Genomic DNA, 14,265 nt, shown 5'->3' on the forward strand with positions numbered 1-14,265 from the left:
AGAAGAGGAAGAAGAAGAAGAAGAAGAAGAAGAGGAAGAAGAAGAAGAAGAAGAAGAGGAAGAGGAAGAGGAAGAGGAAGAGGAAGAGATTGGATTTATACCCCGTCCTTCACTACCCGAAGGAGTCTCAGAGTGGCTTACTGTCTCCCTTCCCCGCCCCACAACAGACACCCTGTGAGGTAGGCTGAGAGAGCTCCGAGAGAACTGCTCTTTCAAGGACAGCTCTGACAGAACTTATGAATGACCAGCAGCTGCATGTGGAGGAGTGGGGAACCAAACCCGGTTCTCTCATATTAGAGTCCGTGCACTTAGCCACTACACCAAACTGGAACAGGATTTGGGGGAGATCAGGGAGCTGCAGCAGAAAGCAGGAAAGTCCTGTTCTGCCGATGGAAGTGCCTTCCGTAAGTGGAAAATTCAGTTTGGATCCTACCCAACAAATGGCATTGGTTCTTTCTGGACAGCCACTGGGATTCATTAGAGCGTTCGTTCATTCATTGCCGGCCTTTCTTCCACCAGCATCATTCAGGATTTTTCTGTTTATCCACCAGCGGTGAAAAAGAAGAGATCCCTTATCCCTCCCACCCCACTATCTCCCAACTGTCTCTCGTGCATCATCTGTGTGCGTCTCACCTGCCATACCCTTTTCAAAGTGGTTCTTCTGGTTGTCCCCTTCACAGACCCACTCTTCACAACATTTGCCCTCCACCTTCACCCGGCGGAGGAATGGGCAGTCCGGGGAAGGCAGCCGCACCCCGTCGGAGCAGAGGGGGATGCAGCCAATGGCACCGTCCATGCAGATACACTGCAGCTTGCAGCTGGGCTGGAAAGTCTCGCCATTCAGATAGATCTTCCCCAGCAGGTCACAGGTTGCCCCTTCGTGAGCTGTAGGAAACGAGATAGAAGGCTGTCAGCTGCGTAAAGGTGAGTCAGCAAAAATATCACCCATTAAATCAGCAAGCTCTTGACCTGCGGAGCATATAGGGATGCCAGCCTGCAGGTAGGACCTGGGGATCCCCCAGAACTCCAGCTCATCTCCAGACTACAAAGATCAGTTGCCCTGGAGAAAATGGCTGCTTTGGAGGGTGGACTGTATGGCATTGTACGCCACAGAGGACCCTGTCCTCCCCAGGCTCCATTCCCAAATCTCCAGGAGTTTCCCAATCTGGATCTGGTATCCCTGCTGGCAACCCTACCCCCAACCCACCAGTGGCCAAAGGGCACCCGGCAACCCTAGCGTAAGATGTCCCTTCGGATGGATTGCCAGCTATCCTCTTTACTCCAGTGGGAGCGAAAAGGGAGGGTGGAGTGACATCAGATGACATCATGATATCACTTCCTGGTACAACAGGAAGTGAAGCTGTGACACTGGACAACATTATTTCCCACCCCACCCCATTTTTTGCTCCTGCGGAATCAAGCAGCAGGAACCGGGGGCCAGAGACTGCCTGCCTTTCCCAGTCCCTGAAGTTCTCCTGGAATCACAACTGATCTCCAGATGACAGAGATCAGTTTCCCTGAAGGAAATGGCAGATTTGGAGGGCACACTCTATGGCATCACATCCCTGCTGAGCTCCCTCCCGAAACTCTGCCCTCCCCAGGCTCCACCCTCCAATCTCCAGGAATTTCCCAAGCCAGAATGGAAAACCTTGCAGTGGCTCACGGCTCTTCCATGATGGAACAGCAGCTCACCTATACAGATGCTGCTGTCTCTGTGGGTTCTGGAGAAGTTGCAGTAGAGTCCCTTGTGGTGGTCGCAGGGTTTCCAGAGGGAGCACAGCTCGCCAAGCTGCCGGGCGCACACCTTGCAGCATCCACAGCTGTCCAGCAAAAGGCTGGTGCCAACAGGACACTGGAGGGGCTGTGTGGGACACTGGCATGGATATGAGCATGCTCGAGATGCCACCTGTGGGATAAGTAAAAATAATTGCCAAAGAAACATGAACAAGTCCTTTGCAGAACCAGCCAGAGAGGAGAGGAGAGCGAGGAGGATGATCAGGGGCCTGGAGACCAAACCCTATGAGGAAAGGCTGGGGAACTTGGGAATGTTTAGTCTGGAGGAGAGGAGGCTGAGGGGGGACATGAATGCTCTCTTTAAGTGTTTGAAGGGCTGTCACTTAGAGGAGGGCAGGGAGCTGTTCCTGTTGGCAGCAGAGGATAGGACTCGCAATCATGGGTTTAAATTAAGGGCAGGAAATTAAGGGCTGGATATTAGGGAAAACTTTTTTACAGTAAGAGTTGTGCAACAGTAGAATCAGCTGACTAGGGAGCTGGTGAGGTCCCCCTCCCTGGCAGTCTTTAAGCAGCGGCTGGACAAACACTTGTCAGGGATGCTCTAGGTTGATCCTGCATTGAGCAGGGGGTTGGACTAGATGGCCTCTATGGCCCCTTCCAACTCTGTGGTTCCATGATTCTGTAGTTCTAAGAAGTCTATACAAGCCAAGAACCTGGAGCTCAGCTTCTCCTCCAGCACCATCCCCAACAGGAGAGCCAGCTCAGATTTGGACATGGTCCTTTGGCTGGATGTTAGAAACTAAGTTCACTGCTCCTGCTACGTCTGGAGCGAGGGGCAGCGGAGAAGAGTTTTCTTCCTTATGCTTGGCTGTTTCTGTGTGAAGCCTGGATTCAATTTAGGAAGTGAGTCCATTCCCCCAGAAAACATCTAACACATATGTGTACAGACCACATGCACAAGTCCCTTTCAGATGTTACAGTCGTGCGTAACAGGAGCACACGCTAACCACGTTTTCTCCCAGTATGGCCAGTCCTCATCTTGTGCAAACAAGAGTGACATGCATATTTACCAGGCACATACTGCTTCAATACGTGCCAGCTGACCCCTGTATTTGTCAGGGTTTGCATTCATGCATGGTGAATACATATATCGTGCCCCTGTTCACTCAACATCCTGACCACACGTATCAGGAGGATCGCACACTGCATGCACTTCCATTATGTGCAGTTGATGAGCTCCCGGTATGAGTCAATATAATTTCTGAAAAGCAGATGTTTGACACTGGCCCTGTTTCACCCACCCATGCTTTCCTCTCCTTCCCTCCACACTGCTGTCAGTTCATGTGCAGATTGCACAACATATGTGCACAGCTGTCCTCCCAGTACCCTGAGCCACAGGTGCTGCCCAACACGATATTTCCAATGCCAAAGTCTGGGGCTGTGCAAATGTTGGATGACTCCGTTTCCATCTGTTCAGTCTGCAAGTCAAAACAAGATCCCCCCCCCCCCGCGCGCGCGCAGCCCGCTAGCACTGCAGGCTGAACCTGGGTACCTGGGAAATTAAATGAGTTAATGTTCTTTCTGATTCCGATAACCCTTGTCAACACCAAAGCCTCCAGGAAGAGAAGCCGTCTCTCTTCTCCGCAGCTGTAAAGAAAGCCTCGAATCTGATCAGTGAACCACACCGATCTCACCTCGGGGAAGTGTTAATGTACACAAGCCGTGTCAAAAGCATTGGGTTGCCACTTTATGATTCATTATATGAGGTTAAGAGGGATTAGCAGAGTAGCTGTTATGAAACTCAGTACATTTTTGGAGACTCTTCTGGGATGAGGTTCTCGGAGTAGAGGATAAAAAACAAATAATACATAGTCAGTGTGGTGGCTAGGTTGTCAGAGTAGGAGACCTAGGTTCAAATCCCTAAGCCATTAAGCTGACATGGGAACTCCCGTGTCCATCTGCTAGAGGCTTGTCGCACCTTAAAGTCTGGGGCAGTGATGTTCTGTATTCCTAGTGCTTGGGGGCAATGATGGAAGGGCTTCTGGAGTTCTGGCCCCGCTGGTGGGTGTCCTGATGGCACCTGGGTTTTGGCCACTGTGTGACACAGAGTGTCTGACTGGATGGGCCACTGGCCTGATCCTACATGGCTTCTCTTATGTTCTTAAAGACCAACAATGCCCTGACCCAGATGGCCGGAGCTAGCCCAATCTTGTCAGATCTCAGAAACTAAGCATGGTCCGCTCTGGTTAGTACTTCGATGGAGGCCACCAAGGAAGTCCAGAGTTCCTACGCAGAGGCAGGTGATAGCCAACCACCTCTGTTTGTCTCCTGGCTTAAAAACCTTGAGGGGGTCATCATAAGTCAGCTGCAACTTGATGACACTTTTTACCCCAAAGACCAACAAAAAAAATCAGCAGCCTTTAAGGCGCCACAAGACACTTGTTAAAGCAGGGAATACTGTTTAAAGCAGGGGCGGCCAAACTTGCTTAACGTAAGAGCCACACAGAATAAACATCAGATGTTTGAGAGCTGCAAGACATGAACAAATATTACACACATGTTTTTATTGGAAAAAATGCAAATTTGCTTTTTATTAACATTAAATGAGACTGCCAGAAATAAAAAGGGGTAAAAACAGATATTGATAATATTTGTCCAATGATATTTATGTGTTTACTAATTATATTCATTTGTCAGAAACAGAGAGAGAGGGAGAAAGAAAGAAAGAGAGAGATAAACAAAGAACGCAAATAGATGGGGGAGGGAGGGAGGAAGAGAGACAGAAAGAGAGAGAGAGAGCAAATAGATGGAGAGCCTGCAGGGAGCCGTACAATATGTGTGAAAGAGCAACATGCAGCTCCGGAGCCAGAGTTTGGCCACCCCTGGTTTAGAGCAAGTTTATGGCACGAGTCAGCAGACCAGGGACATACCATGTTGGCAAGGAGACATCCTCTGATAATGAGAGGCAAGGGAGGGGCCTTTGCTTCGTGGCATGGTACATACTGTGCATGGAGAATGTCTTTGGTTGAATCACTGGCAATCCAGTCAAAGGATTTCAGGTAATAGGAACAACCTTCCTGTGCCTGAGACCCTGGACAGCTGTTAACAGGCAGAGTACTCAGCTAGATGGACCAATGGAAGTTTTCTGTGACGCTTGTAACCAGAGGTAAGCCCCCCAAAACTTGTATGCAGCACAACTGGCAGTGTTCCTATAGTCAAGCATCATTGGATGTCCTCCACACCAAGACATATTGAGAGCAATGTTTCCAACCCCATGGAAAACCTTAGAGACTTTCCAGACACTTAGTTTATTGCCATAAGTATATAGGAAATAATATATTTTTTTCTTTTTGCCATCAAATCACAGCTGACTTATGGCAACCGCATGAGGCTTTCAAGGCAGGAGACATTCAGAGGTGGTTTGCCATTGCCTGCCTCCGAGTCACGACCCTGGTATTCCTTGGTGGTCCATCCAAATACTGACGAAGGCCGACTCTCCTTAGCTTCCAAGATCTGATGAGATCAGGCTAGCCTGGGCTATCCAAGTGTTATCCAAATGTTTTTTCCCCACAAAGGTAATTGAAAACAGAGGGTTGCCTGTCCACAAAGACATGGCTGACATGGGCCATCTCGACACCCAGCAATAAGATCTGCACAAATCTTGCAATCACAAATTTCAATCTAGGGAATGAATGGCTGTGAACATGGATGCTATCAGCTCCACCCAATATCCATAACCTGATAAATACCAATGACAGGCCCTCAGGATTTGACTTGCCACGTAAAGTATCTATTGCTGTTGCAACTGCCATGGAAAGTGAGGTTGCAAAAGCATCACAAGTATGTATTGGAAAGTAGCTGTGGCATTCCATTTGGTGAGTGACACAACTTCCTGCCGTGAGACCCTTTAGAATTAGAAGCTGATAAGTTCTTGGTGATTCTGTGCTCTCTCAGTGTGCTGCTGTGGGACTGTCATCCAGCTGTGAGTTTTAAATTTAAACATTTAGCAAGCAGCAACAACAGCCCTTTCTATTACTGCTGTTCCCCTTGAGGCTCATCTGAAGGCTACCCTAGGTGCTTTTTCCCTACCGTTTTCTAGGGAGGTGGCTTACAGTCTCCTTTCCCTTCCCCACTCCACAACAAACACCCTGTGAGGTAGGTGAGGCTGAGAGAGCTCTCCTGAGAACTGCTCTTGAGAGAACAGCTCTGACAGAACTATGGCTTGCCCAAAGTCATCCAGCAGCTGCAAGTGGAGGAGTGGGGAATCAAACCCAGTTCTCCCAGATTAGAGTCCACCCACTTAACCACTACACCAAACTTCATTTATACCTCCCCTCTCTCCCCAGTGTGGGACCAAAAAATGGCTTAAATCATTCTCCTTGCTTCCATTTTACCCTCACAACAACCCTATGAGGTAGTTTAAGCTTCAAGTCTGTGACTGGCCAAAGGTCACCCAGCGAGCTTGCATGGCAGAACTAGGGAAGTGAACCAAGGTCTCCCAGTTCCTAATCCAACATTAACCACTATGCCACACAAACTTTTCTAGTGTGAGGATTGTCTTTTATGTTCATGCTGTTTTTCATGTTGTGTCTTCTTCTTAATTGTTTGTTTTTATGCTCTGTCCCATTTTTAATGGCTGCATCCCTTGTATCAGAGTGCACTGCAGTGTTCAGCAAATGTGCCCACATCTCTCTTCCAACTTTCACAAATGGAAAGGTTGTGTTCGCAAACTTTGTACCAAAGCATCTCTTGCTGAGTCCCTCTCCCTCTTTTTTTCCATTTGCAGTGTGCTGTATTTATTGACACTGCTTGTCCTGGCATCAACTTTCTCAAACAGGATGTTAGTAAACTGTCCGTAAAAGTTTCCTCCCCAGTCCCCTTCAAGAATGTGGAAGGGAGCATTTAATTGCAGGGCAGACCTGGTTCTAAAAATGGCTGCAGCTCATCGACTTAGCAACTGTGTGATCTCAGTGGGCTGCATCCAGCTATCTTTTCTACTGGTTATTTTTTTAAAAAAGGGGGACGAGGGGGGAATCCCCTTTAACCATGTAAACGTCTGCGTTGGGGATCATGGGACCTGCAAAAAAGCCATGAGAGACGCAGGCTGCAATACGGAGGGGACTGGGTGAAATGGAGTGGGGGGAAATGGGCTGGATCCAAGCCAATAGATAGTTATGAGAGTCTAGAAGGGAAATCACCCTGACCTGGATAACCCAGACAAGCCTGATCTCATCAGATCTCAGAAGCTAAAGTAGGGGCATCCCTGGCTAGTATTTGGATGGGAGACCTCCAAGGAATACCAATCTTGTGACGCAGAGGCAGGCCATGGCAAACCACCTCTGAATGTCTCTTGCCTCGAAAATCCTGTGGGGTCGCCATCAGTCGGCTGTGACTTGACGGCACTTACCACCACCACCACCACCACCACGTTTTATGCCAGTGTGCATGCATTTATTTATATGCACATTCCCTCACAAGTAAAATTTTATTATTTGTTTTAGTTCATTTATACCCCTCTTTTCTCCCCAATGAGCACCTAAAGTGGCTTACAACATTTTATCAGCTATGCTGAGCTATGCTGAGGGTTTGCGACTGGCTGGTCACCCAATCAGCTTCCATAGCAGAGTGGGGATTTGGACCTGCGCTTCCCAGAGTCTAACCACTATAGTCTGTCTAACCACTATATTTTCATATAGCTCATATTAACTGATATATTATAACTGTCCCAATCAGATATTTAACATCTAGAACCCCATAAATGGGGCTGAAACCTGAGGAACTTTAGCACGATTGTCCACATGCTAACAATTTTTTTTTAAGTTATCGTCAATATTTCACCCTCAAAAGGCACAAAAGGGTCAGTGTTTTTACCCAGGATAGACACCAGAAATAAGAGTGACTTTCTCCAATAAACACAGAGAAATGGAAGCGCATGAATGCGCAATGTTTGTGGTTCTTCTGCGCCATGCTTCATTTTACAGGGAATTGCATTCATCCAGGTTGGCATGAATTCACAAAGCAGGACACAGACGCTATGCCCATGCCTGACGCTGCCCAGTCTGACACTGGTGAAAACAAAAACAAAACCCACCCCACTGTTTTGAATCCTGTGTCATTCGCTGGCACCTCTCACAATCCTCTCACTCAGTTGAATGTGTATGTATAAAGTATGGTCAAGGCACAACCAACTCATGGCGACTTGTCATGGGCTTTTCAAGTTAAGAGATGTTTAGAGGTGGCTTACCATTGCCTTCTTCTATGTAGTGACCCTGGACTTCATTAGTGGTCTCCCATCCAGGTACTAACCACAGCTGACCCTGCTTAGCTTCTAAGAAGGCATAAGGCTGGTCCACAGACTGTAAAATCCCAGATTGTTTTGCCAAGTGTCAGCCAGTCACACGTCTTTCTACTTTAGACGTGCACAGAGTTGGATCTCTAGCCAAGCTATCTAAGCAGTGGCTTGGAGCAGCAGCCCCTCTGTGGATGGTGCCTACACTCTGCAGAGGGTCAGTTTGCCCCATCTCTCAGTAGCATAGGAAGTGAGTGGCAGGAAGTGAAAATGATCTTGCTCCAAGGCAGAAAAATTCCAGCACAGCCGAGTATGGCAAGCTGGGAGGGCCAACACACTGAGCTGGAGCTGACCAGCTTTTCCTCTGGGGAACAAGGGGTCTCTTTCAACCACCAGAAAGGTTATGCTAAGGACAGGGTTGCCAGCTCTGAGTTGCGGAATACCTGCAGATTTGGGGGTGGAGCTGGGGGAGGGCAGAGTTTAGGGAGGGGAGGGATCTCAGCAGGGTATAATACCTGCTGAGTAATACCTGCTGAGTATACCTGGAGAGTCTCCACTCTCCAAAGCAGCCCTTTTCTCCAGGGGCACTGATCTTGGTCCTCTGGGGGACAATTATAATAGCAGGAGATCTCCAGGTGCCACCTGGAGGTTGGCAACCCAAGAGGACATTCATGGACAAAAGCCACATAGGACGGAGGGGCTGAAGTGAGGGGAACAGAGTGAGAATGCAGCAGAAAAGTTGGCCAAATCTAATCTAATATATGGATTAAAAGAACCAAAATGAAAACTATTTCTAAGGAGGGGAAAACACTCTAGGCGGACAAGATCTCATCAATGAGTCATTCAGACAATCAAAGGGGATAGTCAAGATATTCCCCTGGAAGCGAAGGGGGCAAGCAGCTGCTTCCAAGGCACAGGGCTATTTTTATAATGAACAGACAACAAGTTTCCATTGTTCTGATTGAGCAGGGACAATCTCTTGGTTTTGGAATCTCTTCTGGAAAATTACAGTCCCTACTTTCTTTGTCTTTAGGGAGGACAAATTGGTTAAAATGTTTGGGAGCAGCCAGAGCTTCAGGGCTTCACTCTCCTTCCACTCAAGAGCTCAGGAAGTTAAACCTCTAAAAGAGGAGCGCCAGATGTCTCGCTCCAGAGCTGCAGATTTCTGTCACCCACACTATCCAGTGGGGATATCTGTTGCTGCAATCTATTCTTTTGGAAGCTCACCAGGACCATCATTTATTAATTTACTGTAGATCTTTAAAGCCAGCTTTTTCTCCCCAGTGGGCATCCAAAGCACTCTCCTCCATTTTATCCTCACGACAACCCTGTGAGGTAGAAAAGGCTGAGTGCGCGTGAGTGCCCCCAGGTTACCCAGCTATCTTCCATGGAAGTGTGGGGACTCAGATCCCAGCCTGACACTCTTGCCGATCCACCATGGAGGCTCTCTGTTACCTCCTCCCACATACACAACAATGCTGCTCACACTCCCGTCTTGCATGTTTGTGTGTCCACTTTGAGGCATCCTGGGCTGAAACACAACATCAGCCAAGAGGACGCTATCTGATCGCTGCTTCCCGGAGTTAGTAAACCTCTTAGTTAATTCTCAACAAAAATGCTCCTCTAGCTGCTTGGTTATTCTCATCTCCTGTAGCATACCAGGAAGAGCAGCAGTATGGGACAGTAGTTAGAACGTCAGGCTAGGGCTGGGGAGACCTGAGTTCGAATCCTCATTCTGCCATGAAGCTCACTGACTTTGAGCCAGTCACTCCCTCTGCCTAACCCACCTCGCAGGGTTGTTGTGAAGGTTAAAGGGGGAGGCGAGAACCATAGCTGCTGTCCTGAGCTCTTTGGAGGAAATGCAAGATGAAAAGGCAAGAGACAGAGGGAATAACCCTAAGAAGATCTGCTGAGATCTGCTCCCCCTTCCCCCATGGGCTGACTCCTGGAAAAGTGTTTTTAGGATTGCAGTACAAGGGACAGAAAAGTTTTGAGTGCTCATCTTAAGGAAAGTTACTGCTTCAAAGCCCATTGACTTCAACTCTCTCGGTGCAAGTCTCTGCTTAGGTTTGCACTGTATATCTCTGAGTGTTGATAAAATGCATCTAGGGAGGGGGAGAGGAGAGGACCCCCGACCCAATGCTGCTCCTCTGGATGATGCACACAGAAAACAAAATTGCTCTAATTGAAAAACCTTCCAAGTTGGGCCAGTAATTCTGCTGCATCTAATTCAGTTTGCTTGGCAGGTGCCCAAACCCATTCATTCCACACAAGCCATCGGCTGCCCGCAGAAGGTGTCTCTGTACATACCCAGCCAGGCTCAAGGAGGACGAGGAAGAAGGTGAACGCTAAGATTGCCCCAACGCTGTCGTACATCCTGAGTTTTTTGCCTTGTGGATCCTTCCTTCTCTGTCTTTGGGAGGGTGCAGCTCTCTTCAGCTCATCTTTAAATAGCCTCCTCCAAGGGGTGTGTGCCTGACATGAGTGACAACCTGGAGCGTAGCCCAAAAGTGGGTGCAACAGAAAATGTACTGGATTCCAGAGGAAAGGAAAAAACCCTCCCCCCTTCAGAATTCCTGTGGGTCTGGCAGTAGAGTCTGGGATACAGACATAACCTTCTCCATGGGGGAAATCAATACCACCAGCCAAGCCCTTAAAAAAATAGGGAGGGTGTCTTTTCCTTCTTTCATCTCAAAAGCCTGTTGCATGGAATGATTTTTGCAAGGTCTTTCCCCTCCTCTCTCCCCACCTCCCCTGGGATTCATTTCTATTGGCTCTCCGGGCTGCACTATTAGAAATGCAAAGGCACCTTCTCTGGCTCGGAGGAGGAAAGGGATGGAATGATCAGCTGCCAGGAAAGCAATTTGGTGCCAAGACCAGCGGTGTGCATCAGTGCACGTGCACCAGGGGTATGTGAAGTTGCAAAGGTGCCAACATTTTTGCAGGGTGTGATCACCTGTCCTGGGGAGAGTTGCCAACTGCCAGGTGAGATCTGGAGTTCTCCTGGATTTACAGCTGATCTCCCAACTACAGTGATCGGCTCCCCTGGAGGAAATGGCACCTTCAGAGCACAGATCCATGGCATCACATCCCACAGTTCCTTCGCTTGCCCAAATTGTGTGCTGTAAGTGCTATCAAGCTGCTTCCTACTTATGGTAACCCTGTGAATTAGTGTCCTCAAAAACATCCTGTCATTAACAGCTTTGCTCAGGTCTTATAAACTGAGGAATGTGGCTGTCTTGATTGAGCCAATCCATCTCAAGTTTGATCTTCCTCTTTTCATGCTGTCTTCAACTTTTCATAGCATTAGTGTCTTCTCATGACGTGGCCAAAGTATGATAGCCTCAGTTTAGTCACTTTTGCTTCTAGGGAGACTTCAGGCTTCATTTGATCTAGAACCTACCTATTTGTCTTTTTGGCAGTCCACGGTATCTGTAGAACTCTCCTCCAACACCATATTTGAAAGGAATCAACTTTTTTCCTTTCCATGTTCTTCACTGTCCAACTTTCAAACCCACACATAGTATTGGGGAATACCATGGCATGAATTATCTTGATCTTGGTCACCAGTGATACAAATTACTGTCCCCTAATCTCCAGGAATTTTCCTGAACCAGAGTTGGTTAACTTAGTCCTAGGTAAATGCAATGCAAAAGCATGTTACGAAGACAGGAAAATTCCTAACATGTGACATTCCCCCCAGCAGGGGTCATGAATTTTTTACAAAGGAAAGGAAGGGAGTCCCTTGTACACTCTGAGTTCCCAAAATACACAGTAGTCTGGCATGAACAAGTGTCTTGTACTGTAGCCCAAGGGGTTGGTAGGCCAGACTCCAGAGATAGCTTCATGAGACCTTCATATTCACAAGACTTTTTGGAAAATGGATAAAAGCCTTTTTAAAAGAGTTTTTTCTTCTTAGAGCCCTTTGTTTTCTCCTTTTTATGGGCATGTTCAAGTAAGTTCTTCAGCTGAGTTTCAGAAGGGCTGAACCAGCATATCCAGCCCATGCAAGAAACTTCACAGCTATTGTGCTGAAGTCCAGCTGCTCATTTCAAGAGCAGTTGTGGCTCAGTGGTAGAGCACACGCATCACACATCTGAAGATCCCGGGTTCAACTCTTACCATTTCCCCTTAAATAGCTCAGGTAGACAATGATGTGAGAGACCTCCACTGGAGACCCTGCCAGGCAATATTGATGGGCCAATGGTCTAATTGAATATCAGGCAACTGCATGGGCCTGAGTGGCACATTCCACGGAATGGAATGGGAAATGATACCATTTCCAACATTCCAGATAAAGAAGATTCCATAAGATGTCCAAACTATTTTTGCTTCTTCTTTTTTTTTTTTGGCTCCCCAGGTTCTCTGGTTGGCCACTGTGTGAAACATGATGCTGGACTACACAGACCATTGGTCTGATCCGGCAGGATTCTTGTTATGTTCCTGCGTGAGTTGGTCATACTCCAAAAACAACCTTTTCTCTGCTTGTTCAGCAGAAAGGAAGAGCAATTTGACCTCCTCCAAATCTGCATTTATTTGTGTTATTTATAGTTCGCCTTTCTCACAGGGACTCAACTGAGTCAATCACAGTCAACAGGATGGGGCCTTCAATGAACAATGCAATAGGATTATTGTAGAAATCAGTAATCAAACAGAAATCTGAAAACAGAGCTGAAGCAAAGCATCAATATTAAGATGATACATTAAATTAGACACAAATTACACGGTAGGATTCTGCTTACAGCAAGCCATTCACAGTGGTATAGATCACAGCCTCTGATCATTATCCAAGTGACTTTGTGTACCATTTTGTACAATGCAGGTGTAACCCTGTTTCCTGGGTAGAAGAGCCCTCTTGAATCATTCAGTTTTACATAGTTTGTGGAAAGCCTACATCTTTTTTTCTCTCTGTATGTCCTTTTGGGTGGGATTCCTTCAGAGTTGTTTGGCTTCTTTTCCACCTCTATTCTCTGAAAGAGGAAATAAGGTCAATTGGCACAGGTGGAAGGGAAAGGACATCAAAAGAAGGGCAAGCAAGTGACAGAGAGTCTCCATGGAGACTGGGGGTCTTCCATGGTATCATGAGAGGCAGCCCTACCTGGCAAGGTCGGGGTCAGGGTCACATATCAACGGCCCTTCCCTTCCTCGTTACCAGTCAAGAGATGCCAAAAATAAGGCTGAGTGACTCAGACTGATCAAAGAGAGACAACACCCAAGTTTGGGGCTGTTGGTATCTTTCAATTCTTTTTTGCCTGAGCGGTTTTAGAGGGTAAAGAGATATGGATGTCAAGCCTGCTTACAATCTCCCTGGAGCAAGAAATGCTCTGTGCTTAATTCCTGTTTTAATGCTCCCCTGGGTCTTGCCAGCAGTTTATCCTGAACCAGCTTTATTAAATTCCACACACACCTCCTTTCAGCTGTTGGTAAGAGCAAAATATTATTTAGCACCACTCAGTGGGGGGGAAACAGACAAAGAAGTGGGGGAACTCTTTGGTTCTAACAGGGTGTCTGAGACAGAATCTTTGATGCCTGTAGGAAAGTCATAGCCCCCCCCCCTCCAACCTGGATAGCCCAGGCTAGCTTGATCCAGTCAGATCTCAGAAGCTAAACAGATTAGTATTTGGATAGTATTTGGCTGGGAGACCACTAAGGAAGTTCAGGGTTGTGACACAGGGGCAGGCAATGGCAAACCACCTCTGAACGTCTCTTGCCTTGAAAACCCTATGAGGTCACCATAAGTCAGCTGTGACTTGACGGCACTTTCCACCACCACCACCACCAGCAAAGTCATACCAAAGCTGAAGGTACATGGGGCAGGACACACCCCTGGGCCCAGCAGCAAAACCCACCTGGATGAAGCAGGGTGGGACCAGGAGCAGGAGGCTGTAGAAGGGTTGCCAACTGTCAGGTGGTGGCTGGAGATCTCCTGGAATTAGGACTGGTCTCGAGTCAGGGGAACAGATATCAGCTCCCCTGGAGAAAATGGCTGCTTTGGATGTTGGTCTCTATGTCCTTATACCCTGCTGGAGTCCCTCCCCTCTCTGAACCCCACCCTCCCTAGCCTCCGCTCCCAAACTCTCCAAGAATTTCCCAACCCAGAGCTGGCAGCCCTAGCTGGTGCAGTCAGGGTTCCCAACCTCCAGGCGGTGGCTGGAGATCTCCCAGGTGACAGAGATCAGTTCACCCGGAGAAAAAGGCCACTTTGGAAGATGGACCCTATGGCATTATACTCTGCAGAAGTC

The 14,265-nt window shown here is 47.8% G+C and overlaps 1 protein-coding gene across 2 annotated transcripts in view; it reads right to left on the bottom strand.

Moving 5' to 3' along the window:
• LOC107108687 (connective tissue growth factor-like) overlaps positions 1-10,429 on the bottom strand; it is a 12,770-nt gene extending 2,341 nt beyond the window's left edge. Inside the window, exons 1-3 of one of the 2 annotated variants that reach the window (XM_015409175.1) lie at positions 10,334-10,429; positions 1,693-1,906; positions 643-885 (exon numbers count right to left, since the gene is read on the bottom strand). In XM_015409175.1, coding sequence (XP_015264661.1) covers positions 643-885; positions 1,693-1,906; positions 10,334-10,399 — 523 coding nt within the window. In that variant the 5' untranslated portion in view covers positions 10,400-10,429. Of the gene's footprint in view, positions 1-633; positions 886-1,692; positions 1,907-10,333 lie in introns of both variants that reach the window. The other variant, XM_015409174.1, reaches the window with a different exon arrangement.
• Between the last annotated feature and the right edge of the window lie 3,836 nt (positions 10,430-14,265).

This window comes from Gekko japonicus, unplaced genomic scaffold, assembly GCF_001447785.1.
Source record: "Gekko japonicus isolate JY-2015 unplaced genomic scaffold, Gekko_japonicus_V1.1 scaffold167, whole genome shotgun sequence".
In the NCBI taxonomy this organism is placed as follows: domain Eukaryota; kingdom Metazoa; phylum Chordata; class Lepidosauria; order Squamata; family Gekkonidae; genus Gekko; species Gekko japonicus.